This window comes from Erigeron canadensis, chromosome 6 (assembly GCF_010389155.1).
Source record: "Erigeron canadensis isolate Cc75 chromosome 6, C_canadensis_v1, whole genome shotgun sequence".
In the NCBI taxonomy this organism is placed as follows: Eukaryota; Viridiplantae; Streptophyta; class Magnoliopsida; order Asterales; family Asteraceae; genus Erigeron; species Erigeron canadensis.
In genome coordinates, this window is record NC_057766.1 from 36,261,362 (window position 1) to 36,285,162 (window position 23,801).

The window sequence follows — 23,801 nt, forward strand, 5'->3', positions numbered from 1 at the left end:
AAAACTTCAAGTGTGTAAGACTGAAGTAACCAGAAGTCCCATAAATCCATTTGGCAAGCTCTACATGAGAAATTTCCTAAGGAAATTAATTTTGGGCAAAAATATAATAAACACGCAACTTATGTGCTTTCTACAATAAAACCTATTCAAATTTCAACCATCAGGTTTGTTAAGAATCAACTCTTAAGAAAAATTAAGAGAAATATGTACATATTTTTGTTAACTTTTAACTTCTTGCACTGAAAAAACATACACCTGGAGTTCACCTTTGTTTTTGCAAGCCAGTGAAGACTGAAGAGAGGTACAAAATTACGAGTAATATCAAACATATTGTATTTGTATTTTACAAACAATAAGAAATGCACAAGCCGAATTCCACATCATGTTCATGTAATGAACTATATTCAAGAGAGCCTTACAAGCCGGCAATCACCTACGACTATATGTATATCCACATTTTCTTCAACGCTAATCAACCAGTTCAAAAACTACAACACTGTAGACACCCCTGACTATTGACAAGAAATCCCAGAAAAATTATTTAGAACAATCCAGAAAAGCATAAGTGTCACGTAGAAGTTCAAACCAACTCATTGATTTGAACTGTCCGAGATCAACATTTAAAGGATCTTGTTCTTGAAAGACACCTCCATTGACCTATCTGAGGTCCTTTGTTTAACAGCATCCGCAATCCCACATTACTAGGTGACATTCCAAATGCATATCTGTGAAAAGGAAACAGAAAAGGTTACAGCCTAAAGCGAAGGAAACACTTGCTGGCTTGCCACCATGAAATGATACCGAGAAAACTCTATGACAAAGAGAATCAACTTACTTGGGCTGACGTGCTCTCCTTCTCCAAAAAAGAAATGAAGCAATCCACTGACCAAGTAGATCATGACACAATATAAATAAAAGTTTGAAGAAATCCAACAGCAAATTCACATATTCAAATAAGCATGAAAGAACAACAATTTGAGTTAATATTAACAAAATTTGAAGATACTCAAGTGATGATAGCAAGAGATGATCCCCCTTGCAAGATTAAGACAACAACACACAATTTACCCAAACTAGTTTAGATAAGTTTGAAATAGCATCTATCAAAAGTAAACTCAAAACAACAGCAATTTATGTAGATGAAAAACTATATCAGTCATCAAATTAGATTTACTGGCCTATGGGTAAGATCATCCAATCATCTTTTAAGAATATACATAACCTTCCAAAAAAGACTGCACATAATCGGTGCTGGAAAGCTATACAGAGAAACTGGCATCAGGAGGGACAAAGTATTGCTAGAGATACTAAACAAAGCACTCTATATCAACCAATCAAACAAGATGACCCTGATAGATATATGAGTGGTGAAACTACAGTTCTAAAGATGAGCCAAAAGATCTAACAGAAGCATATACAAATCAACATACTTGCAGGAAACCAAAAGCATATAACACCAGGATGGCTTTAACAGGCATGTATTATCAACTAAAAACCAATAACATACGAGTAATTTGCTATTTACCTTAAAAAGTACGAAAAAAGGGAAGCTCCAAAATGCAGGTGACTTCTTAACAGGCGTCCTGCTTGGTGGCGACATATCCTTGTACAAATGCTGCGCTATTTCCTTCAACAATACCAATTGTGCTTTATCAGTCCTCATGGAGATAAGGGCCTGCTTCATGGATTCCCTGTCGGCCTCTAATGCATGAAGCCTTGCATATAGCTTCTTTACCTCTGCACCCCCGATATCATGTCCGTTACCATTAAGATCGTTATATAAACCAGGACTAACCTTGGGATCATTATCAATAGATTTCATACTATGAATAGAATCAACGGTATATATCCTGTCACTCATACTATCTCCAAATTCGAATGCACTGTCCACCTTTTTCAGATTAGGGTAATCAGACGCCACATCTTCTTTAGTTTCAATGAAAGAGTCACTACTATCAGAATGACCAATGATGACTTTCTCATGCACTGGACTATGTTTAGGACTATTCTCCAACTCATTGATTCTTTCTTCTATATCTTTTAAAGTACGCGGGGATTCACCATATGCATACTGCTCTATATCAACTGTTTCATTATCAAGTTCGGGATCAACATGGTTTTCAATCAAATTGCATTTTAAAGGAGGATAATCGTATGCAGGGAAATCAACTCGGCTATCACTATTATCCCAAGTCAATCCATCATTCTCCCCATCAGCTTCAGACTCCGTGAGACCATAACTCAACATCCTGTGTTTATATGCGTGAACTTCACAAGTCAAAGCTTCAATCGTCTGTTCTCTTTTATACAAAAAATCCTCCAACATCATGATCTCTTGCTGATCATGAGCCATCTTCTCCTCCGAAAACCTCTTAAACTGCCTAGCTTCCATCTGCACCTCCGCTTTCTCACTCTGCAACCTCAAAATCATCGACATAGCTTCATTAGCTGCAGACGAAGCAGCATTTCTCTCTTCATCCAACTCAATCGACAAATCCTGAATCGTTTCCTGTTGACTATTAACCATCTCTCGTAACGCAGCACACTCATTCCCAATATCAACACGAGCCACATCACGATCCGATAGACCAGGTATAAACAACACATCTTCTTCATCTCTCTCGTCTAGCTTCCGTTTCACCGTTCGAATCCATGCCTTATAATCACCACTCATTTTAGCAGAATCACAACAATCACATCCACAATCACACCATTTTACTACAGCAACCGCCGGCTGCTGCTCACTCTGATCAGATTCCATCACCTATTCATTAAAAAAAGCTCGAAAATTTTCGATCCACCAATACTCTACGAACCCTTACCACCTCACAATTCTATATATATAGATAGATACACAAACCCTAGCAATCACACAAATCAATGAAAAAAGAATTAAAATCAGAAATTAAGAATCTAAACTACAACAATAAGGTCAACATGATCACAATTTATACATGTAACAGAAATTTAGCTACAATTATAGATACAGATATGTATGTATATGTATAGGTTACCTGCAATTAACGAATTAATAGTGGAAATTGAGGGCGAATAAATTGGAGAAAATATAATTCACAGAAAAAATGAAAACGAAAAAAAAAAGAAGGGGGAAATTGGATATGTAATAAAGAATTAAATGATAGGGTGAGAAAATGGTGGGGAGGGAGTTACAGAAACAAAAGTTGAAAGGATTTTTGGATTTTTATTTTGTGATGTGTGAAACCCTAGAAATTTAAAATTTTGATTTTAATCTGGATATTCGGAGTATTTTATTTAATTTTAATTTAAGATAAAATTATATTTTATTTTAGAAAAGAAAGATGTAAATTGGAAATATTAGAAAAAATCTGAAGGAAAAAGGTAGTTTGTGGGGTTCGTGGGTTGGGTGTTAGGAAGGACAGTCGGAGTCTACAACTAACTTTTTCTTGTTGCTTTTTTAATTTTTCTTTGAGTTTTTGACATGTCTATTTTGATAGAGCTCTTTAGTGCGGATCCAGTTAAGACAACGTATACTAGACCTCTCACTGTCGAATTCTGACACGAAATTTTCAGCGAAATTTACCTTTCATTAAAAAAAAAAATGGTTATACTATCACTGTAATAAGAATGGTTGGTAATAATAGATAAAGATGATTGGTTAAAAATTACACTATGTAATAATAATTAAATAATGATTAGTAAAGGTTGTGAATGATTAAATTCACTTATTCCGCATTATTGATTACCCTTTTTCGCTATCTAAATTATACGTAATTGAACACGATAATTGCGATGAGAATACAAAACTTAGCATGCATAATGCATTGAGGTAATTATGAAACTACAAGTAAAGCTTGAATATGGTTTGTTATGGACGAGTAAACATAAACAATAAAATAATACATTATATAAATTATTGAAAAATAATAGAGATCTGTGTGAACAAAATACATAAATTTTATTGATCTACAATATAAAGCATTAGTTGTGTATTGCATTAATGTGAATTTTACTTTGAACTTTTCAGTTCTAGTAATAGAATTCAAAGTTTTGTAAAAATATCTAGTTAATTCATGAACTTGATAATTGTTAGCTCAAGTCAGATAATGTGAGTCATACCAAATCTAATGAAAAAAAGTCAAAAAAACATATAGAAATATTACATACAATGAAATGATGATTTATTATAGTTAAGTTAATAAAAACGTGTTGAATCAATAAAAAATTAACTATTAGTTTCATCCAATAGCCCAGTCAATAATAATGATCTTTTCAAGGCTACTTAATAGCTACTTCTTATATAGATACAAAATTTATTTTTTCTGTATACTTTTATAATATGATGTGTAATTGTGGATGTATATTCTGTTGGTCAATATTGTTGTATGCAATAAATATTGAAAAATGGTAGTTTGTTTATTGTCTCATTTGACATGCTGAATATGACCCATTCCAAATCCATCCCATTCTCATTCACATTGTAAAGATTTTAAATGAGCCATTTTCCTTCAATTTGATCTGTAGATAAAACTAAACCAAGATGGGTCAGAAGCGGCATCCCAGGTTTTGAGTAGACTAGTAGAGAGATGTTCGAGCGATGAGGAAGCCTACCGATCACCATAAGAAGGTGAAGAGCCTGAAAGACTTTTGCACCGAGACTGAATAATGTCAACAGGATCCAAATAAGAACGGCCACTTTAATTCTGTTTAGCTTTCTGACTTGACTATATGGAAACATTGAAGTTTAGCAGGTCAAACCTTTCTCTTTTCAAGATTAGAGCATCTGGTCCAAGTAATTTATATTTTGACAAATGATATAAAAGGTGATATAAAATGCAAGTATAATAGTTTAATCAGCACTCTTTCCATAAAAAAAGTGACAACAATGATTTCTATTTGAGACATATCAAATTGTAAAGCAACATTTATTCCACTGATGATATATAAAGTACATGGGCCAAAGGGCACCTCTAGTTTCTTTGTTACAACATAGCATGTGAAGATAGAGGGCTGGTATGCCCACCGCAACACTTGAAAGCCATATATAATATAACGACGCGTAAATTATGTCCATAACGATCTATTAACAGGGATGACTTTGTAAAAAGAAAGTGATCAGGTGAATGACAATACTGCCCTTGGCTCTTTCTTCTATCCCTAAAAAACTCCTTTGAAAATCAACAGGTACTTGGTAACATTTAGAGAGTTTTTACAGGCAAATATGAGGTGGAATAAGCTTTCCAGGATTCATGATACCGTTGGGATCCAGAGCAGCCTTTATCTTTTTCATCGTCCTCAAATTCTCAGCTCCAAGTTCTTTTTCAAGGTACTGCAAATGTAATCACAGTCTAATCAAATCACCGTACAAGTCATGGAGCCTGGGTGCACCAGGGATCCATCTACAAATAAACATGACTTTATGACATGTGAAACTCAGGGAGTTCGATTAACTTAATGCAAATCTTTTCAAGTAAATGATTACCTTCAGTTTCCCAGTACCCACGCCATGTTCACCAGTACATGTACCTTCCATTGATAAGGCAGAATTGACCATAAAATTGTTTAATCTTTCAGCTTCCTTACGTTGTTCCTCTTCTGTTGGATCAAACAAAATCACTGTGTGAAAGTTACCATCACCAGCATGAGCAATCACCGTGCTGTTTAACACAAATAGGTCAGACTTTGACTTTGCGTACCAATGAGATGCTTTTCCAACTTAAAATATGAGTAATATTTAGGATATGCCAATACTGGATACCACCTACCACAATAGTGGTGAAGCGTCTATTTCTGCTTTAGATTTAGATATTAGGTCAGCCAGATGTGACAAAGGAACACATACATCCTGGAAATGTATGCATAAATATCTGCAATTAGACTACTGACCCCAAAAGGAACAAAAAGATCAAGAAACTTTTGTCACAAGAAATAAAAAAGAATGAAGTTATAGACTAACTGTTGTCATTGCTTCATGCCCAGGTGCCAATGCTAAACAGGCATAAAGAGCTTCTTTCCTAATCTAGAAAGGCAAGAAAGCACAAGAAGATAAACAAAGATGCTGAAAATAAATCCCAATAAGATTATAAAACAGTATAATACAGATACAATTTAACGAATTTATATCAAAGACCTTCCAAAGTTCCTTTTTAGCTTCCGGGTCTTCTGCAAAAACAAAATCCGAGCCACTATGCTCTGATGCAATCTGCTGAACAATAAGCGTCTGCTCACGTGTATATGCTTCTGTAAGATATAATACATTCTGAGACAAATATATTATATGAAAATGAGGTACCAACCACCCTCATTTCTATATCAATGTAAGATGTTTTAAGAACAAGCATAACTAGTCCTCCCCTTAAATTGCTGTAATATAGAGTGTTGTTGTCATATGATCTATCATCATCGTCTGATATCACAAAAAAGTTGGGGGTATCAACCTCAAAAATAAAATTGTATTCTTCATTGCATACTTTTCAATATGATGATCTAAATGTTGTAACATGCAATAAATGTGCATGTCTGAGTCTGAAGTAAAGCCCTCTTTTTCGATGAGCTAGTTAACACTTCTGGCAATATTACTGAGCTTTTATTACATCAGCGCAATTTTTTATAAAAATGGTGAACATTGAAGCCACATAATTCATCAACTGTGCACTATAGCACTTAGAATTTAGGTTGAACCAGAATTACACCATAGGCAGTTCTATCTAAGATATCTGCAAATACAAAGAACAAGAACAAGAATCAATTACCTGTACCGATTAACTCAAACATCAACGTTGGAACTTCAGGCAAGTGTTTTCCGTTGGCAAGATTAATAGCCTTCACTTGAACCTCGTCTAAAAGCTCCACCCTTGACACCTACACTGATTCATTTGGTTTCAAAGTATTCTACTGCATTGACTTTATAAAATCCGAACAATAATTTGTAGCAAACTAAGACGTTAGAAGTTCTAATATAGCAGAAAAGGCCTACTTGTATGCCAGACAACATGGTCGCTATCGCAACATCAGCTGCATCTTTGATGGTAGGAAAATTGCACATTGCAACCTGCAGAAAAATCATGGGTCAATAGTGTAACTTAACCGATAAGAAGTTTCACGAAAATGAACTTACAATGGAATGTTCCGGAATTTTTTGAAGGCGCAGTGTTACTTCTGTTATAACACCCAAGGTGCCTTCACTGCCAATCATCAGCCGAGTAAGATCATACCTGCAACATGTAACCTTCACAAATGAATAAAGAACCAACTGTATCCTTTCGGTTACAAATCAAAATGCATACATCTTTTTGTTACAAAAAAGCACCATTAATGGAAATTAGAACTTACCCAGCAGCGCTTTTTCGAGCACGAGATGCTGTCTTGACAACCTCTCCATCTGCTAAGACAGCCTGAAAAGGAAGAAACTCAAGACATGATGTGAAAATTAATTCACTAAAAGAAACTGTATTAAAAAAACGGACCTTGAGACTGATAACGTTGTCACGCATAGTTCCGTACCTACATACTAAAAGCATAAGTACACACTCAATTACTTAAAAGCAACCATATATCATTGGTCTAGGTTTGTCATTTCAAGTTTTCAACCACTAAGACTGTTTAACTAGATGCAATGACCTTTGTTGTTTAAATGTTTTAGGATAAATGCAACACTGAAACAGAAGAAATGTTAACAAGACAAAGTGTATACCTAACAGCTAGAGAACCAGAACAACGTGTCCCGCACATCCCACCGATGGTTGCTCCAGGCCCTAGCCAATACAAACGTATACACCTCAATCACCAAGTACTAAAGAAAAGAAGCAAACACGAATGATGGAGTAATGGAGTATACATAAATAAATTGCGATAAAGATACATAGATCAACATGAGGAAAAACATATATGCAATCATGCAACTAAATTCATTAAACAACCACCCAAAGACCGGATTGCATGTAGACCGAAACTAACCAGGGTCAAGAGGAAAGAATAGACCATAAGGTGCTAAGTATTCATTAAGTTCCATCCATCCAATCCCAGGCTCAACGACCACATCCATGTCCTTAACATGCAATGCTTTAACATTCTATAAGTGTAAAGTTAATCCGGTAAGAATATGGACCAAAAAGGCCTTTAATACATGATTAAAAAACTGGGAAATAAATTAGCCATGGAACTCGATAAAGACTACACACAGGGACCAAGAACAAGGCTATTATATGCATGTGACACAATTTGATATTATGTATACGACCATACGTACAAAATTAACCAACAATGAAACAAGGTTGGTCAAGTACCATAAGCTTTGAACAGGAAAGGGTGTTTCATACTTTCATTAGGGTCATGTCAATGCAAACTCCTCCATTAGGAGATAAAGTGTGACCCTCAATTGATGTAGCTCCACCGTATGGTACTATAGGGACCTGAACATGGAAGATGAAATAGGTCTTAGCAGGGTACAATTCAAAAATATCTTTTAATTATGTCATTAGTGCAAATTAATACATGTAGCTTAAACTTCATAAGTGTCCATTCATAAATCAACAGAAGGGGGGCGAACCTTATGCTTGTTGCAAGATCGGACAATCTTTGACACGTCATCTTCAGACCTGCACTCATAGAGAAGTTTCGTATGTGACAGAATGAAAATTTGACTATTTAACAATCTCTACATAAAGAGAGGTAATTCAAGAACATCACACTCATCTTGATATTAAAATTTTACATCTTTTAAGTAATACCTTGGAAACACCACAACATCAGGTATATTGACTGCCTTGTGAAAGCTGTACTGTGGTTTCCCATGGAAATATCTCTCATCATAATCAAGTGTCATATTATTCTGTAATATGAGCATAAACACCCCATTTCAGATTGTCAGAAATCCTAATTTTTACAAGTCATAGGAACTTAACTTAATATCTGTCAAGAAACTCACGGAAAAATATCCACGCACACAAAATAAAAACACGTAACTTGATTAACAACATAACAGAGGCACCAATGTTTGATACGAAAGGCCAAACTTCCCTTTTAAACTTCAAACACAATATGACCTGCTCAGATTTTTCACAAAGTTTATGAACTTTTTATTGCCAATTTATATAAAAACTAGTGATTGACCTTGTCCCCAAAAACAGAGTCAAAGCCTCTGGGTTGTTGCATTGTATATTTCGCCAATTTTTTCAAGTTCCATCATCGTTTGTGTGCAAATTTTTTGGCGTTTGTACAGGATAAATTGTTAGTTTGCAACAACAAAATGTCAACCAGTCCCATAAACACCACCAACTAAATGAAAATCTTGTATGAACATTATATAAATAAAAATTCCATAAACGGTAACAAGGGCTTGAAATAAGGTGAGTGCATGACAATGTATCCAACTATGTATGTATCAAACTTTAAATGAGTCTATAGTAAGTATCTAACTTTTTAATATTGAAATTGTAAGTATATGGCCTATTAAAAACTTATAAACTGATGACATGTATGAGATGTGTCAGTTTATATGAATGCGATGCATATTTGGATGAATACAAACAATAGCAATAGTTGAATGTTGTGTAACAAAGTAGATCATACTATAGATTTCGGGCTAAATACATTTTCAAGTACTTAACTCTTTGCAAAAATTCAAACTTGTAACACATATACATAGTACAATATATATGTATAACATAAGAATATTACTTGACATATGGCCTTGAGTTCAGTGATGAGCTCAGGTGGAACAGGCTTATAAGTCCCCTTTACAACATGTTCAGTACTATCTTCCCCCCCAATTTTCACACCTCTGAAAAAAAATGAAAAAAATTAAGATTTCAACAAACCAAATTCAGATAACCAAAAAAAAACAAGCAAAACCCAAATCATAAAATCAACAAATAAACAAGAAAGTACCTTTCTTGAAGATTAGGGGCATCACATAAAGATGGGTTTTTTAGTGACTGAAATGCAAAAGAGCCACCAGAAATGGCAAGAATAATGGGAAGCAAGTAAGATGAAGGCTTAAATGATGATGATTGGTTATTATTGTTGACTAAAATGGTGTTTTCAAGGATTCTTGATTGAGATTGTGATACGGGTGTTGAGTATTTCGAATAAAGCAATGATTTTTGGATCACTTTTACGGGTTTTGTAGATGGCCGGAAACGAGAAACCCAGCTTGAGAATGCCATTGATCTTTTTCTTTTTCTGGATAATGGAATGAAATTGTTTCTGTATTAAATATTTGATTGCGTCTTAAATTCTTTGACTTTATTTTGACACGTGGGTGTTGTGATTATCTGAGTCAAAGATTGGATTCCAGGCCATCTAACGGTATCTTCGATGGGTCCTTTAGCGCTTTTAAACTCCCTTAGATATCCTTTACAGTTGAAACTTGTTTATAATTAAGGATTTTTTAAAGGATGCTCTTGTCTAAAGGCATGTCCTTAGTTAATATATTTTTATTTGAGATAAAGGATATGTAAGGATGTTTGTATGGTTTGGAGATAAAATTATAGAATTTGAAGAATTTATTAAGATGTATAAGAATTTATAAAGATATGATGTGGCAGCTCAAGGACGTCTAAGGGCGTCCTTAACATTGGAGATAGCCTAAGTATTTGTATAAATTATAATGAGATGAGTACCTCCACAATACAGCGACGGTAATGGTAATTGATACGGTAACGATATGGTTATTATTTTAAAAGTAATTTTACGGTTAAGAAGATGTATCTTTTATAAATAATTTAATAAGAGTATTATAGAAATATTATGTAAAAACATTTAATTTAAAGTAGAGATAGTTGGGATGAATAAGGTTGGAAATATTTTAGGGATATTGTTGATAGATTTATTGTGTGAGTTGACAATGGTTGAAAATTAAAAGTATTTTAGATATTTCAAAAGAAAAAAGTTGAAAAGATGAGAGGGGTCATTTGTTTTATAATGGGTTATAGATATTTGATGCAAAGTTCCAAAATCGTGCACAACACACTATGCAAAACTAATTTCAGCTACGATCTTATACTAGTTTTCAAAATAATACTCCGTATACTATTAAGGTCATAGGTTTTTGGATATAAGTAAACTCTACTCGATCAAAAGTGTTTAAAAAGAATATGGAGACACAAATACGTTCTTACGAGACTATTCATTCTTTTGAAATAATTAGATCCCAAAAAGGTGATGTTTTTTACATGTATCCACAAAATCCACTTTTGAGGAAACCCAGACCAAAAATGTGAATGACCATGAGATGAAGTCACAAGGCTTTTTCAAAATCAACCTTAAACGATCATGAGCGGGCAGTCAACGATGTATCGGTTGGAAAGGAGAGTTGATTGAGTTGATGGGATTCGTTTTAGCATGTTTGCTAGTACCTTTGGATATGAATTTACAGTTTACGGATGCATCCGATTAATGTAATATCGTTTAGACCTTTTGGATTGGTTGACTTTGGTATGATGGTGATAAAACATGATCCACAACCTTCACTAATAACGCATATGTTAAATAAGTCTAACATGATGTTGAGAATTTATCAAATTTTAAACAATTCAAAAATTACTTTAAAATGTGAAGACGTATCCATGCGGGCCAAGCGCCTTATCATTACCAAATTCCCAATACCACATTTTTTGATTTCTTCTAGAGAAAATGGATTCGCAAGGAGATTTGCATCAATTGCGGATGAAAGTCGGTCTTTGTTGCATGAGTTCTGAAAATTTAATTCATGACTAAAAAATGGGAAACTTCAGTTTTGATCCTATTGGGATTACTACACCATTCACCCTTTATGTTTAGGACATTGAGACGCATTTTGGCTACTAAGCTATTGCCAAACCTATGGAAAATGTTGAGTTTTTGAAGTGTCCATTTGAATTTGGATCTTTAATTCACGTATTTGGTTATAAAGAGGATGATTGAGTAAAGTGCTTGCTTTAGTTCATATCTTTCCGAGTGCTAGGTTCCGGGTTTCCAACAGTTCATCATAAGTTTGTAACCTATCCCAACATAAAGTTATTTGCTAAATAGTACCCCTAGTGTACACTAGTTATAAAGCATTTAATGAAGTCAAAATTTCTTAAAATATGAAAATATGTATCAGTTATTGATTTAAAAATAGAAATTACTAAGTTGAATTAATACACATTAAATACAATTTTTGATTAATAAGGAAATAACAGGTTCATTAAATGTTTCTTAACTAGTACACTAGAGACACTAGTTAGCAAATCCCTAATTTTAAGTCAAGAACTGGGTTATATCGTTGCTGTATTGTACTTAATCTCTTTATATATCATGTACCATGTTTCTTTTTCATTTGTCTAAATAATATCTAAATATTTTATTTTTTTCAATATTTTAAATTTAGATAATTCTAGATTTGATCATATATTATCATTGGCAAAATTTTAAATTATATTGATTTAGATACTTCATAGTTCATATGTTTAAGCATTTGTTTTTTTTGATCTGGTGGTAGTTTTGTTAAAGTTTTTGGCTTAGTTCTTCCATTTTTTGGTTTTCTACTATAATTTATAATAACCAATTGAAAAATATTAATAATGTAGACACATACATGAACCGTCTAACATGAGTAACCACTAAAGCCAACTATCACCGTTGGGAAAAATAGAGAGAAACAAATAAGCTAATCGTATTAAAGTGATATTCGGCTAACAAATTTGGTTATTTATGATACATATTTATTGCTTCTTTCATATTTTGGCGGGTGACATTATAGAAGCAACCATTCTACTTTTGAATATAAACAAAAGTGTCTAAATCTTACATGTTCTATTTATGCGGAAGTTGAGTATAACCGTTGTTATAAAGATACAAATAAACTAGATAAAGGAGTATGGTTTTAGCCTCTTTTTTTTGGTTTTGCATTTTTATATTTCTATACTCTTTATCAAAACAAACTCACTCTAACATTTTAAGAAAATTTAACACGTTTTAAATATATACAAGATACCTCTAATCACCCTTAACTTAAAAAAAACCACATAATCACGTCTCTCATTCTTAGACATACACACACAATACCACCACCACCACCACCACCGTCCATCATCGTCGACCGCCACTGTCTCTGTCAGGGCCGTCACCTCCGCCGTCGCCATTGCATCGCCACCACGACCCGTTACCGCCACGATTACACCGATGTATCACGCGGGTACTTTTCTAGATTTTATTTAAAAAAAAACAAATACATATAGATTAACATTTTAACATTCTATAAAAACGAAAACTAATTTATTTAATCGTATATAAAGTAATACACACGAAAAAAATTAATTATGTAAAAAACCACATCGTTCACTAATAACGCACATGTCAAAGAAGTCTAACATGTTGAGAATATCAAATTTTAAATTTTCCGAAAATTTGTTTAAAAATGTGAAGATGTATCCATTCGTTTAGATCTTTTGATTTCTTCTAAAGAAAATAGATTCACGGGGAGATTTGCATCAATTGCAGATGAAGGTCGGTCTTTGTTGCTAGAGCTATGAAAATTTAACTAATAACTAAAAAAATTGAATACTTCAGTTTTTATCCTATTAGGATCACTGCACCATTCACCCTTTATGTTTAGGACATTGAGACGCATTTGGCTACTAAACTATTGACAAACCTACGGAAAATGCTGAGTTTTCATCATCTTGAAGTGCCCATTTGAATTTGGATCTTTAATTCACATCTTTGGTTTTAGAGAGGATGATTGAGTAAAGTGCTTGCTTTACTTCATATCTTTCAGAGTGCTCAAGTTGAGTTAGGTTATGGGTTTCCAACAGTTCATCATAAGTTTGCAACCTAAAATATAAATATGTTTGAAATTGATTTTCTATTGACTTGTTCTCAATTCAATGTTTTATGTGACTTTTAAGCATCTTAATTTTAAGGCAAGGATTGGGTTATATCGTTGTTGTATTGTACTTATCTCTTTATATATCACGTATCATTGTTTTTTTTTTTTTCATTTGTCTAAATAATATCTAAAGATTTTATTTTTTCCAATATTTTAAATTTAGATAAATCTAGATTTGATCATTTCATTGGCAAATTTTTAAAATTATATTGATTTAGATACTTCATATGTTTAAGCATTTGTTTCTTTCATTTGGTGGTAGTTTTGTTAAAGTCTTTTGCTTAGTTCTTCCATTTTTTGGTTTTCTACTATAATTTATAATAACCAATTGAAAAATATTAATAATGTAGACACATACATGAACCGTCTAACATGAGTAACCACTAAAGCCAACTATCACCGTTGGGAAAAATAGAGAGAAACAAATAAGCTAATCGTATTAAAGTGATATTCGGCTAACAAATTTGGTTATTTATCATACATATTTATTGCTTCTTTCATCTTTTGGCGGGTGGCATTATAGAAGCAACCACTCTATTTTTGAATATAAATAAAATTGTCTAAATCTTACATGTTCCATTTATGCGGGAATTGAGTATAATCGTTGTTATAGAGATACAAATAAACTAGATAGAGGAGTACGTTTTTAGCCTTTTTTTTTTGTTTTGCATTTTTACATTTATATATTCTTTATCAAAACAAACTCACCCAACATTTTAAGAAAATTAAGCACGTTTTAAATATTTACAAGATACCTCTAATCACCCTTAATATAAAAAAAGCAATAATCACGTCTCTCATTCTCAGACATACACACACAACACCACCACCACCGTCCATCATTGTCGACCGCCACCGTCTCCGTCAGCGCCGCCACCTCCGTCGTCGCCATTGCATCGCCACCACGACCCTTTACCGCCACGATTACACCGATGTATCACGCGAGTACCCTTCTAGATTTTATTTAAAAAAAAAAACAAATACATATAGATTAAGATTTTAACATTTTATAAAAAGGAAAACTAATTTATTTAATTGTATATAAAGTAATACGATTTTCCTTTGACTGATGGATGGACCTTAAATCAAACTTTTACTAAATTATTATTATTATAGTCTCCCCTTTATATAATCCCTAAATAAATAAAATTAGAGCATCAGATATGGTTAAGAGATACAGAACCATTCAGAATGTCACCTCAATGACACATCAGTTTTCATCATTTCATTGCTTTTGGATTCTTGGGATTCACTTTTTAATGTTTTATTTAGTTTTATATTTATATAAATTATTTCTTAAACAAGTTTTAATAAAACAAATAACAAGCACTAAGGGTATGTTCTTGAGTTTTGTTTTAAAAGGAAAGGAAAAGATTGTAAAGAATTTTAAAAATTTTTGGGTTCTTGAGTTTTATTTAAGGGAAGAAGTGAAAAGAAGGGAAAAGATTTGGAAGGAGAATTTTATAGAATTTATTAGAGATATTTTCCTCTCACTTTTTGGATGATTTGAAAGGAAGGAAACTCCACTCCTTCTCATCCATTCATCCCCCTTGTCTTCTTTTCCCTTCTTTTACATATAAACTCGAGAATACAACCTAATATAAACTCGAGAACACAGCCTAATATATTGATAGTAAAGAATTTGCAGATAAAGGTTAAATTGTTTCCTTCACCCACTTTTGCACATTTCTCCATGGAACAACAAAAAGAATAAAAAACCCGTCATTTTCTTTCTTCCTTGCGGCGATTCACAGTTAAAATTTTTAACAAAATCACAACACAATTAAACAAGAAGAGGAAAACAGAGTACAAATTGAATCCCACCACAGTCAAAATTTCTTTCTTCACCCACTAGGGTTTAGACATATTTCCACCTCCCTCACACATCGAAGCTTCACTTTCAGCAATGGTACGTGGCGGCGATCAACATGGATACCCCCGCCCGGCTAAGAGTTATATTGCTCATTGTCTAATATCTTATTCCAAGCCATCATGAAAAAAGTGCCTGCGGCAAATCCGAAACGATGTCGTTTCAGTATTGCTACAAAATACAGAATGTGTTACCGAAGGATGTTACTCATGATAAAAAGTAAATTCTTTTCACTCCCAGGTATTACGGTTTCTACGACGACGTCGTTTCCCTTTTCCTCCTATTTTGTTAAATTAATTTATTTAAATTGTTGGATTAATTTAGTTGAGTGGTGATAGTATAAGGGGGTAATTGGTAAATTTAAGAATGGGGAGCTGTCAGCTCAAACAAACTTACAGTTTATATTTCCCGCTTACAATATATGTATGATCAACAAACTAACACTTCTTTAAATCACCATTTTTCTTAAAATCAAGAAATCAAAACTTCATTACAAAAAAAGGGAAAGCATTCTAATTTCTGATTTTTAATATATCATTGTGTGTCAATTTAAAATAAAAATGGAAGATTTGAAGACTCTTGTGGTGGTGGTCGAATGTTCGAAGGCGCTCGTCAGTTCTTGGCACAACATTCTGAGCGATTATATCGTCCGGTACTCCGTTATTCTCATACTATCATATATAAATATCGTATATTCGTATGAACTGGTGTTATTTGAACTGTATATGATTTTACATTCGTAGAAATTCACAAGAAACGAAATCGATATCACCGTTTTTTTTAGTTCTGGCCTATGTAGGGTTTTCAACTAATTAAAGAATTTGCTATATACTTCTTGAATTTTGATATAACCCTATATTCTTCCTGTATCTAATCGACTAATCATGAAGTTTGTAGTTTTGACTGCCATTGACTCAGTCAAAAGACCGATCATGAATCACATTGGTCACCGATTTTCAATTAACCAGTGATTAATCAGCCGAGTTTTCCATTTTTTGCAACAACAACGAATAGAGACTATAAATTAACGTTATATACTGTTTGTGTTGAGTGGTAGTGATATATTATAATATTTGGGGATTGGGAAAGATTCATGTACATAGCACGTATAGAAATATCGACAAATATTATACTGGTGTAATTGCATCATTGAACACATTTGGTTCAATGATGTGTTACATATTCGCTTTTTTTAGAGAGTACTGATATTCCTCTTAAATACAATCTGATATTTCTCTTTAACTAACCGTAAGCAAATATGTGTTACATATTCGGTTGACTACTGATATTTCTCTTTAATTTGGATTTGATAACGCAGGTCATTCTGTGGTAATGAAGCTACGGTAAGCATTTACTGCTCATGTAAAATCTTCTTTTGAATACTTTAATCCCCATTTCGGACCCAATTCTATTGATATGTAATTCCGTTTTTGATGCTTTGGACCTCATAGTTGAAGTTATGTATTGTGACTACTAACCTTCAGTCTTGACCTAAGATTTTTCTGATTCATTTGTAGTCATCAAAGATTAGTTCCCTAATTGATATGGCCATATGGGGTTCTACGTGCCATAAAAGTGGATTTGATAAAGTCATAAGTAACGATGTAGACTTGACATTGTAGATATATTTGTTATTAAAAATGCTCATGAACCCTTTTTTTATTGCTAGAAGAAATACACCCAGAGTGTCCATGTCGGGTATTGGATTTACTAGATAATGCTTATTCTTGGTTATTTATGTGCCGTAATACTCTGCATGCGTATTTTAGCTCCTGTGAGTAAATTCTTTAGTTAGTGCAAAGAAGTTTTGCTAGTAATTGTCCTTCTTTTCCTCTTCATATGCAGAACGCAGCTGGTCCCGATATTCAATTGACTCTGATGGAACTCAATCGTCCCATGATCAAAAAATTTCCACATGGTTGGATATGTAACGTGGAACATTTTCTCGCTTGGCTTCATAATCTGGAGTTTACTGATGTTGAATTTCCTGATGTTGCAATTGCTGAAGGACTTCGTAAATTAAGCTTTGAAGGTATGCAGCTCGGTTTGAGTTTGTTGTTGGACAATACCCTTATTTGTTGGTCGTACATATTTTTACTTTGTTTTAGTCTTTGCTCATTTTGCACATAACAATGCCTAACTTTATCATGACCAGACCTTTCCTTCCCCAAATGGAGGCCAAAATGATAAGCTCCTAAATCATTGTATCCTTGTTGTTGCAACAGAGGGCCATTTATTTATTCTAGGACAGTGGCTAAATCATTTTCTCAGGTAGTGGTGATGGAATGGTCGTTTGATTGTATTATAATCATAATTTGCTAGACATCAGGCTGTTGATCCTTGGTCTGTTTTTGCAGTCTTGTGTTTCTCTGTCAGTCATATGTCCCACTTATCTTTCTGGAATCAAATCTATCTACAATTTGGTAATGGTCACTTGCCCCAATAACCTTTTTTTTTGTTTTGTTTTTTCTTATTAGTGTCTTTAACAAGGCTTTATTTTTGATCAAATTCATTAATGACAGGGAAAAAAGGACCCTTTGGCAGCTGATCATACTATTAAATGTGCCAAAAAGCCACATATGGTTCTGATTTCAGACAATTTCAAGAATGCATGTGCTGATTTAAGTCAATCAGGGATTACAAGTTTGCCATCACAGGCATGGGAGGTAAGTAATGTTGCATTTTTTTTTATAATGTATGTGTTCTATTGTTGTTCTTCAAAAGTCCAGTAAGTATTAAATTTCAAGATTTTTTTTTTTTTTGTGGAGATAAAATATGGTGTTTGGTTATCCTCTTACTTGTGTCAACCACCTTGTCCGTCAAATATTCTAGTATTCAGGCTAGATTGGTATTCAAAATTCTCAAAGTTACTGCCAAATGCCATCGTTGAAACACTTGTAGAGTTTTCATTATTTTTCTTGTTTATATTAAATGACATAACGATCCGCATGACGCAGGGGGGCACACCATCTCGTGATAGTTATGAAATCTTCATCAAGACTGTTAGAGGTGAGACCATCACTTTGGATGTGGAAAGTTCAGATAGGATATACGATGTCAAAAACAAGATCCGGGACAAGTTAGGGACCCCCGCGGACCAGCAAAGTCTCACATTAGCAGGAAAGCAGCTTGAAGATGGCCGCACCTTGGCATACTACAAAATTGAGGAGGATTCGACCCTCAATTTCCATGTTTGCATTAGCCGTCTGAAGCACATGTTACAATTCCCAAGTCTGACATTTAAGGATTACATTAAGCCTTTCCTCACTCAGAAGGATTACATACCAACTCAAGGTCCTTATCTGATCTTCATTCAAACTTTAACCGGTAAAACTATCACTTTGGAAGTCAAGAGTTCAGACAAGATCTACAGTGTCAAAGCCAAGATTGAGGCCAAGGAAAAGATTTCCCCCACCATACAAACATTGTATTTCAGTGGACAAGTACTTGGTAATGAGGGAACTCTTGCCAGCTATAAAATAGGGAAAGAGTCTACCGTGAGTCTCCTTTTTCCCCGTGGTGGTTAGAATGAACACACCGTATATGTCATGTTTGTCTTGGTACCATATGTCAACCTGGTGCTTTTTGCAGTCTGAAACCATATATAGAATTTTGAACTATTTGAATTTGTGTGTGGTTGTTCTAGTTTCATCTTAAGCATCTTGCAGAATGTTATTGATGTTTAGTCCATTACTTTATGCAGGTCTTCTGCCTACACAAATAATTCGCTAAAAAACTTTGTTGATGTCCTAGAATATAGAGAACATGCCACACCTGTACAGCCAATAGACTCTTTTGTGATCACCTACATATTAGTCAAAACAAAGATCTTACATAATTCTTCTGTTTAAACAATTAAGAGACAGAAACTAGAGCATATAATCATCAATGTTATTGCAAAGTACAAAAAGTAGCAATCTTGATGACCAAATTATATTGACCGTGTTGAATTACCGTTTAAAGATTCAACATTTTCATGGCTATTGGTTATTCCATCAAACAATACACATTCTATCAGCCTGAACCCGGACCAAACCGGTAAAGACTGAAGACCGGAAATGACCAAAAAACAAACCCGATGCACACTCGGTCCGGTTCGGTCGGTCTTGGCTTAAATCGGTCCGGTCTCAGGTTATACACTTTGGACCCGATTTGCAGAACTAATGGGCCTGTAGACTATACTGATGGGCTTATGTTTGATCGATCTGGGCTGCTGCTGGACTCACAATACACGAGTTGAGCTGCTGCTACATAATTTAAGTTTACGACTTCACATAATGTGAGCTAAATTACGAAATACAAAACATAAACAAGTATCCTGTTGCAAGCTGCTCAAAGTCTCAAAAATACAATATAAAATTACGAAATACATGACCTGTTGCCAGGGCCGGATATTAGGGTGTGTGCATGCATTGAGGTTATTAATTGTACAATAACGACCATCCACCGTGAACGGATCACAATAACAAGAACATCCAATTAAACTAAGGTGTCACTCCGACCTCCAAAGTCCAAACTAACCAAATACAAATTTGAATTGTGACACTGAGCAAACTGCGAAAATACTTGAACTTGAAAACGACCACCATCACCATTGTGGTTTGTTTTAGTCACGAAAAAATATTGATTTGTTTGTACTTGACTTATTCATAATAACCCGTTTCGTGTGATTTATTATTTTGGATTATGAGGTCTTTTTCAATCATCAGGGAGAAGGGAATGTTAGGGTGTATCTAGCTGTGAAAAACCCTTGTATTTCAATTTTTTTTTTTTCCAAAAAATATGGAAAACTATAAATGCGATCAAATCATTTTTTTAAAAAAAAATTCAAAAAATAAAATATTGTTTTTCATTTTTATATGGAAAATTAAAAAACATTGTTTATTGGTTTACATCTTCATTTTCTAAATTCTAGAGGTTTTTGAGATAAAAGATTTTAAATAAATTGGAGGAATAAATGATTTATGCATGAGTGTGAAAAAAATGATTGGTTGAGATTTGAGGAGAGAGAAAGCTACATGTTTTCAACTGTTGTAAACAGCAAACTAGGTATATATTTAAAGCTAGAGTATAGATATATCACTCCCACTTTACCTGGCCCCTATGAAAGATATTCAACATCTCCATCACGGCTTCACCATATGCAGCCTCTGCTTTATCTTCAAAATCATTCAAATTAAAGTTCATATAAGTAGTATCATCATCATCATCATCTTCATCCTCATTCCTCTGAAACATAATTAGTGTTACTCCTTTCATCAGGTATCCTGAAACGGGCAGTTTCAACAAGGGTACGTACAACTGACGTGTCCTACCAGGAATATACATGCTGTCATATAGCTTCTGTTCCAAACTCTCGGAGGGTGAATGCAGCCAGTTCCTCGTCTCAACAATGTTTTCACCACTAATAGAAACTGACCCCCTTTTACCCAATTGCTTGATCAAAACCTTTTCTAGTAACGGAAACTTCATAGTGAAACCCAACAACATGGAAAACCTCACAGCCACATCCTTGAAACAACCAACAGCCAAGCGATATTTCCTTTTATCATCTTCCTGGCCATTTACATTATCATAATAATTTGATATTAATCCTTTCATATCACAAACTGAATTGGGCGACAGATATTCTAACGATTTGATTGCCCTACCAACCTTAACCTTCCACGTGTACAAAACAGAACCATGGCCATCAGCATGTTTTCGGGTAGATGGGAACTCGACACATAGAGACTTGAGCCTTGTAAACTTACTCATAGACTGCATTGCAGACTCGAAAGCCTCCAATTTAAAAGATGATGCAGCAACACGATACATAACAGGATGTCCAAGAAGGCGATCATAGAGATCAGGAAGAAAATGCAAAAGCTTTATATCATCAGAGGATGGGTCGTTTGAATCATAACTGGGCTCCTCTGCAACGAAAGAAACGGTGTCGACTTGATCAACCATCGAATTGAAGTGTGTAGAAACGAGTTTACAAAGGCATAAGGTTTTCAAGTCAATTATCTTATTGAATATCATGACAACAATTTCATCCGGTAGATGGCTAAAATAATTAGAATCATCATCATTGCAAACACCAATATTGTTCCTCATCACAACTACTGTTTAATTTCCTGTGCGTACACTTAATTATATGTAATGTCGATCACCTGCATGTACCCCCAAAAATATACAAGTATCATAAAAGGCCATGCATCTATATAAAAAAGGGAAGACGGGTCATAAGTTGTTTTTTATTTATTAAGTAAGAAAAAAAAAAATTTTAGTGAAATATTTTTGATTAAATCACGACTTAATCTCAAACAAAAGCCATCAAATAGGGGTAATTTGGTTTTTGTTTCAAAAAAATAATCGTCAACTTAAGAAAAAATAAAATAAAACCATATTTAACCCGGCCAAGTCCATGATACTTGTGTTAATCGCATGTCTCTATCCACTACCAACAATATTGTATTTGTTTACACTTTTAAGTGAATGTGAACAAATTAAAAATTTTGTCACGCTTTTTAGTGTGTAAAAATATATTGAATTAAAAGTGTATGAAAATTTCTACACACTAAAAAGTGTGTAGAATAAAAGTTCACACTTTTTAGTGTGAACTTTTATAATTATTTAGTGACAAAATTATTATGAAAATTCACACTAAAAAGTGTGATCTTTTATTTCAAACACTTTTTAGTGCGGAGAAATTTCCACACCTTTTTAATTTAATATATTTTACATACTAAAAAGCGTGACAAAATTTTTAATTTGTTCACACTCACCTAAAAGTGTAAACAAATGCAATATAATTTGTAGTGATCTATCGTGTTAAGTCATGATGATTCGTCAAAGGAAGATAAAAAAAAGACACAGTCGAGAGAAACAGAGATGGGGTTACCAGAATATGAAACCGAAAACCGGGCACGCCACTTTATAATACGAGTTCTCCGTTACTCAAAATTTTCGTAAGGGTTTGTAGCAATTTTTATTGAAAGTATATACGTATATGTATAGCGCACAACAGGTCTCCTACTTTGTATCTAATCACGATACCGGCCAAATATAACTTTATTTTAAATTTATTACTCATATAAGGAAAATGCAAAATAGTTGATAGACATTAAAAAAGTAACCTTCAAAACATATCCTATGAGTTGGTAAGTCCGTAAGTGTAGGCCTCATTTGTTTTTGTAAAAAAGCTCTAAAACACACAAAAATAACGTTGCGGACACCGTCGCCGGAGACAACCACACCATCATGGCCGGTAGGGTTACTGGTTAGTATGGTGCGGTTTTTAGTTAAAACAAACATCAAACCATCATGTTAGGTTTTCAAAAATTTAACCATTTGTGATTGGTTTATAACGGTTTGGTTTTTGATTTTTTTGATTGGTTCTGGTTTCAAATAAGTGGAGTTTAGTTTTTGTTACACACTTGATCAACCAAGAACTAAAAAACAAGATCTTAAACTACATGGTTTCTAAAACAATCATTTATTTAACAAACCAATCTAAAAAACAAGATATTCAACTATATGGACCTATGCAAATATTAATATCAAAATACTCAAAGTCTATTTCAATGATCCATAACAAATTCAAATGCTTAAATTATAATAATAAAAAGAATTATCAAGTTTAACTTTAAAAAAGTCGGTCTCTCAATTAAGCTCCAAGCATGAGGATGAGAATCATTGATTATTGGAGCAAGCATAAGGTCATTACTCAGGCATCATCTATTACTCGAGCATATATCTACTACTCGAGGTTATTTTGGCAGATTAAGCAAGGTTCAGGTGCCATTACATATCTCAAGACATCCTTTATAACTCGAGCTTTTGAGAGGGTACCCTCTTATGGTTCGAGATATTATTTTGCTTGCTATTATCCACTTGTTTTTATTGTCGTGGGTATCTATACACGATCAAATTTTTTTTGTTTGGGCTTTTATATGCATTAAAATGAATTTTTCTATACAAGATCCAAACCATTAAAATGAATTTTTCTAGATACAAGAACCATAAAATTGATTTTTTATTACGGGCCGGTTTTGTGGTTTGGTTTATTCGGTTTTTATGGTTTTCCTGGTTTATGGTTTGGTTTTACTCACCCCT

The 23,801-nt window shown here is 33.8% G+C and overlaps 3 protein-coding genes across 5 annotated transcripts; 1 reads left to right on the top strand and 2 right to left on the bottom strand.

The window, feature by feature from the left end:
* Positions 1-316: 316 nt before the first annotated feature.
* LOC122603316 (myosin-binding protein 7-like) lies at positions 317-3,192 on the bottom strand. The gene is made up of 4 exons (XM_043775989.1): positions 3,015-3,192; positions 1,526-2,861; positions 836-882; positions 317-725 (listed from the first exon to the last, which is right to left on the bottom strand). The coding sequence occupies exons 2-4, from the start codon at positions 2,759-2,761 to the stop codon at positions 614-616; spliced, it is 1,395 nt and encodes a 464-aa protein (XP_043631924.1). The 5' UTR covers positions 2,762-2,861; positions 3,015-3,192; the 3' UTR covers positions 317-613.
* Positions 3,193-4,890: 1,698 nt separating this feature from the next.
* On the bottom strand, positions 4,891-10,169 carry LOC122605830 (D-lactate dehydrogenase [cytochrome], mitochondrial). The gene is made up of 17 exons (XM_043778787.1): positions 9,868-10,169; positions 9,658-9,760; positions 8,709-8,809; positions 8,528-8,576; positions 8,298-8,390; positions 7,936-8,050; positions 7,673-7,733; positions 7,446-7,482; positions 7,312-7,373; positions 7,097-7,193; positions 6,956-7,030; positions 6,732-6,840; positions 6,110-6,219; positions 5,936-5,998; positions 5,745-5,824; positions 5,462-5,636; positions 4,891-5,308 (listed from the first exon to the last, which is right to left on the bottom strand). The coding sequence occupies exons 1-17, from the start codon at positions 10,143-10,145 to the stop codon at positions 5,189-5,191; spliced, it is 1,728 nt and encodes a 575-aa protein (XP_043634722.1). The 5' UTR covers positions 10,146-10,169; the 3' UTR covers positions 4,891-5,188.
* Positions 10,170-15,571: 5,402 nt separating this feature from the next.
* Positions 15,572-19,327, top strand: LOC122605713 (polyubiquitin-like). 3 transcript variants are annotated; one of them, XM_043778672.1, is made up of 7 exons: positions 15,572-15,941; positions 16,269-16,353; positions 17,020-17,044; positions 17,547-17,733; positions 17,857-17,972; positions 18,059-18,124; positions 18,224-18,252. In XM_043778672.1, the coding sequence occupies exons 1-5, from the start codon at positions 15,824-15,826 to the stop codon at positions 17,886-17,888; spliced, it is 447 nt and encodes a 148-aa protein (XP_043634607.1). In that variant the 5' UTR covers positions 15,572-15,823; the 3' UTR covers positions 17,889-17,972; positions 18,059-18,124; positions 18,224-18,252. The 3 variants fall into 3 exon arrangements, with proteins under 3 accessions (XP_043634607.1, XP_043634604.1, XP_043634606.1); XM_043778669.1 differs by lacking the exons at positions 15,572-15,941; positions 16,269-16,353 and adding an exon at positions 18,659-19,327 and having other exon boundaries at positions 16,906-17,044; positions 18,224-18,367; XM_043778671.1 differs by lacking the exons at positions 15,572-15,941; positions 16,269-16,353; positions 17,020-17,044 and adding an exon at positions 18,659-19,327 and having other exon boundaries at positions 17,371-17,733; positions 18,224-18,367.
* Positions 19,328-23,801: the final 4,474 nt, after the last annotated feature.

Bases quoted from the DNA above. Each gene is read 5' to 3' on its own strand.
- LOC122603316 (XM_043775989.1), bottom strand. From the start codon at position 2,761: ATGGAATCTGATCAGAGTGAGCAGCAGCCGGCGGTTGCTGTAGTAAAA. The intron at 883-1,525 runs GTAAATAGCAAA...CTACTTGGTCAG, and splicing joins CTTTTTTCGTACTTTTTAAG to TGGATTGCTTCATTTCTTTT. The intron at 726-835 runs GTAAGTTGATTC...TCCTTTTCACAG, and splicing joins AGGAGAGCACGTCAGCCCAA to ATATGCATTTGGAATGTCAC.
- LOC122605830 (XM_043778787.1), bottom strand. From the start codon at position 10,145: ATGGCATTCTCAAGCTGGGTTTCTCGTTTCCGGCCATCTACAAAACCC. The intron at 7,734-7,935 runs GTTAGTTTCGGT...TGTATTGGCTAG, and splicing joins ATTCTTTCCTCTTGACCCTG to GGCCTGGAGCAACCATCGGT. The intron at 7,374-7,445 runs GTCCGTTTTTTT...CTTCCTTTTCAG, and splicing joins ACAACGTTATCAGTCTCAAG to GCTGTCTTAGCAGATGGAGA.
- LOC122605713 (XM_043778669.1), top strand. From the start codon at position 18,281: ATGGTTCTGATTTCAGACAATTTCAAGAATGCATGTGCTGATTTAAGT. The intron at 18,368-18,658 runs GTAAGTAATGTT...CGCATGACGCAG, and splicing joins TGCCATCACAGGCATGGGAG to GGGGGCACACCATCTCGTGA.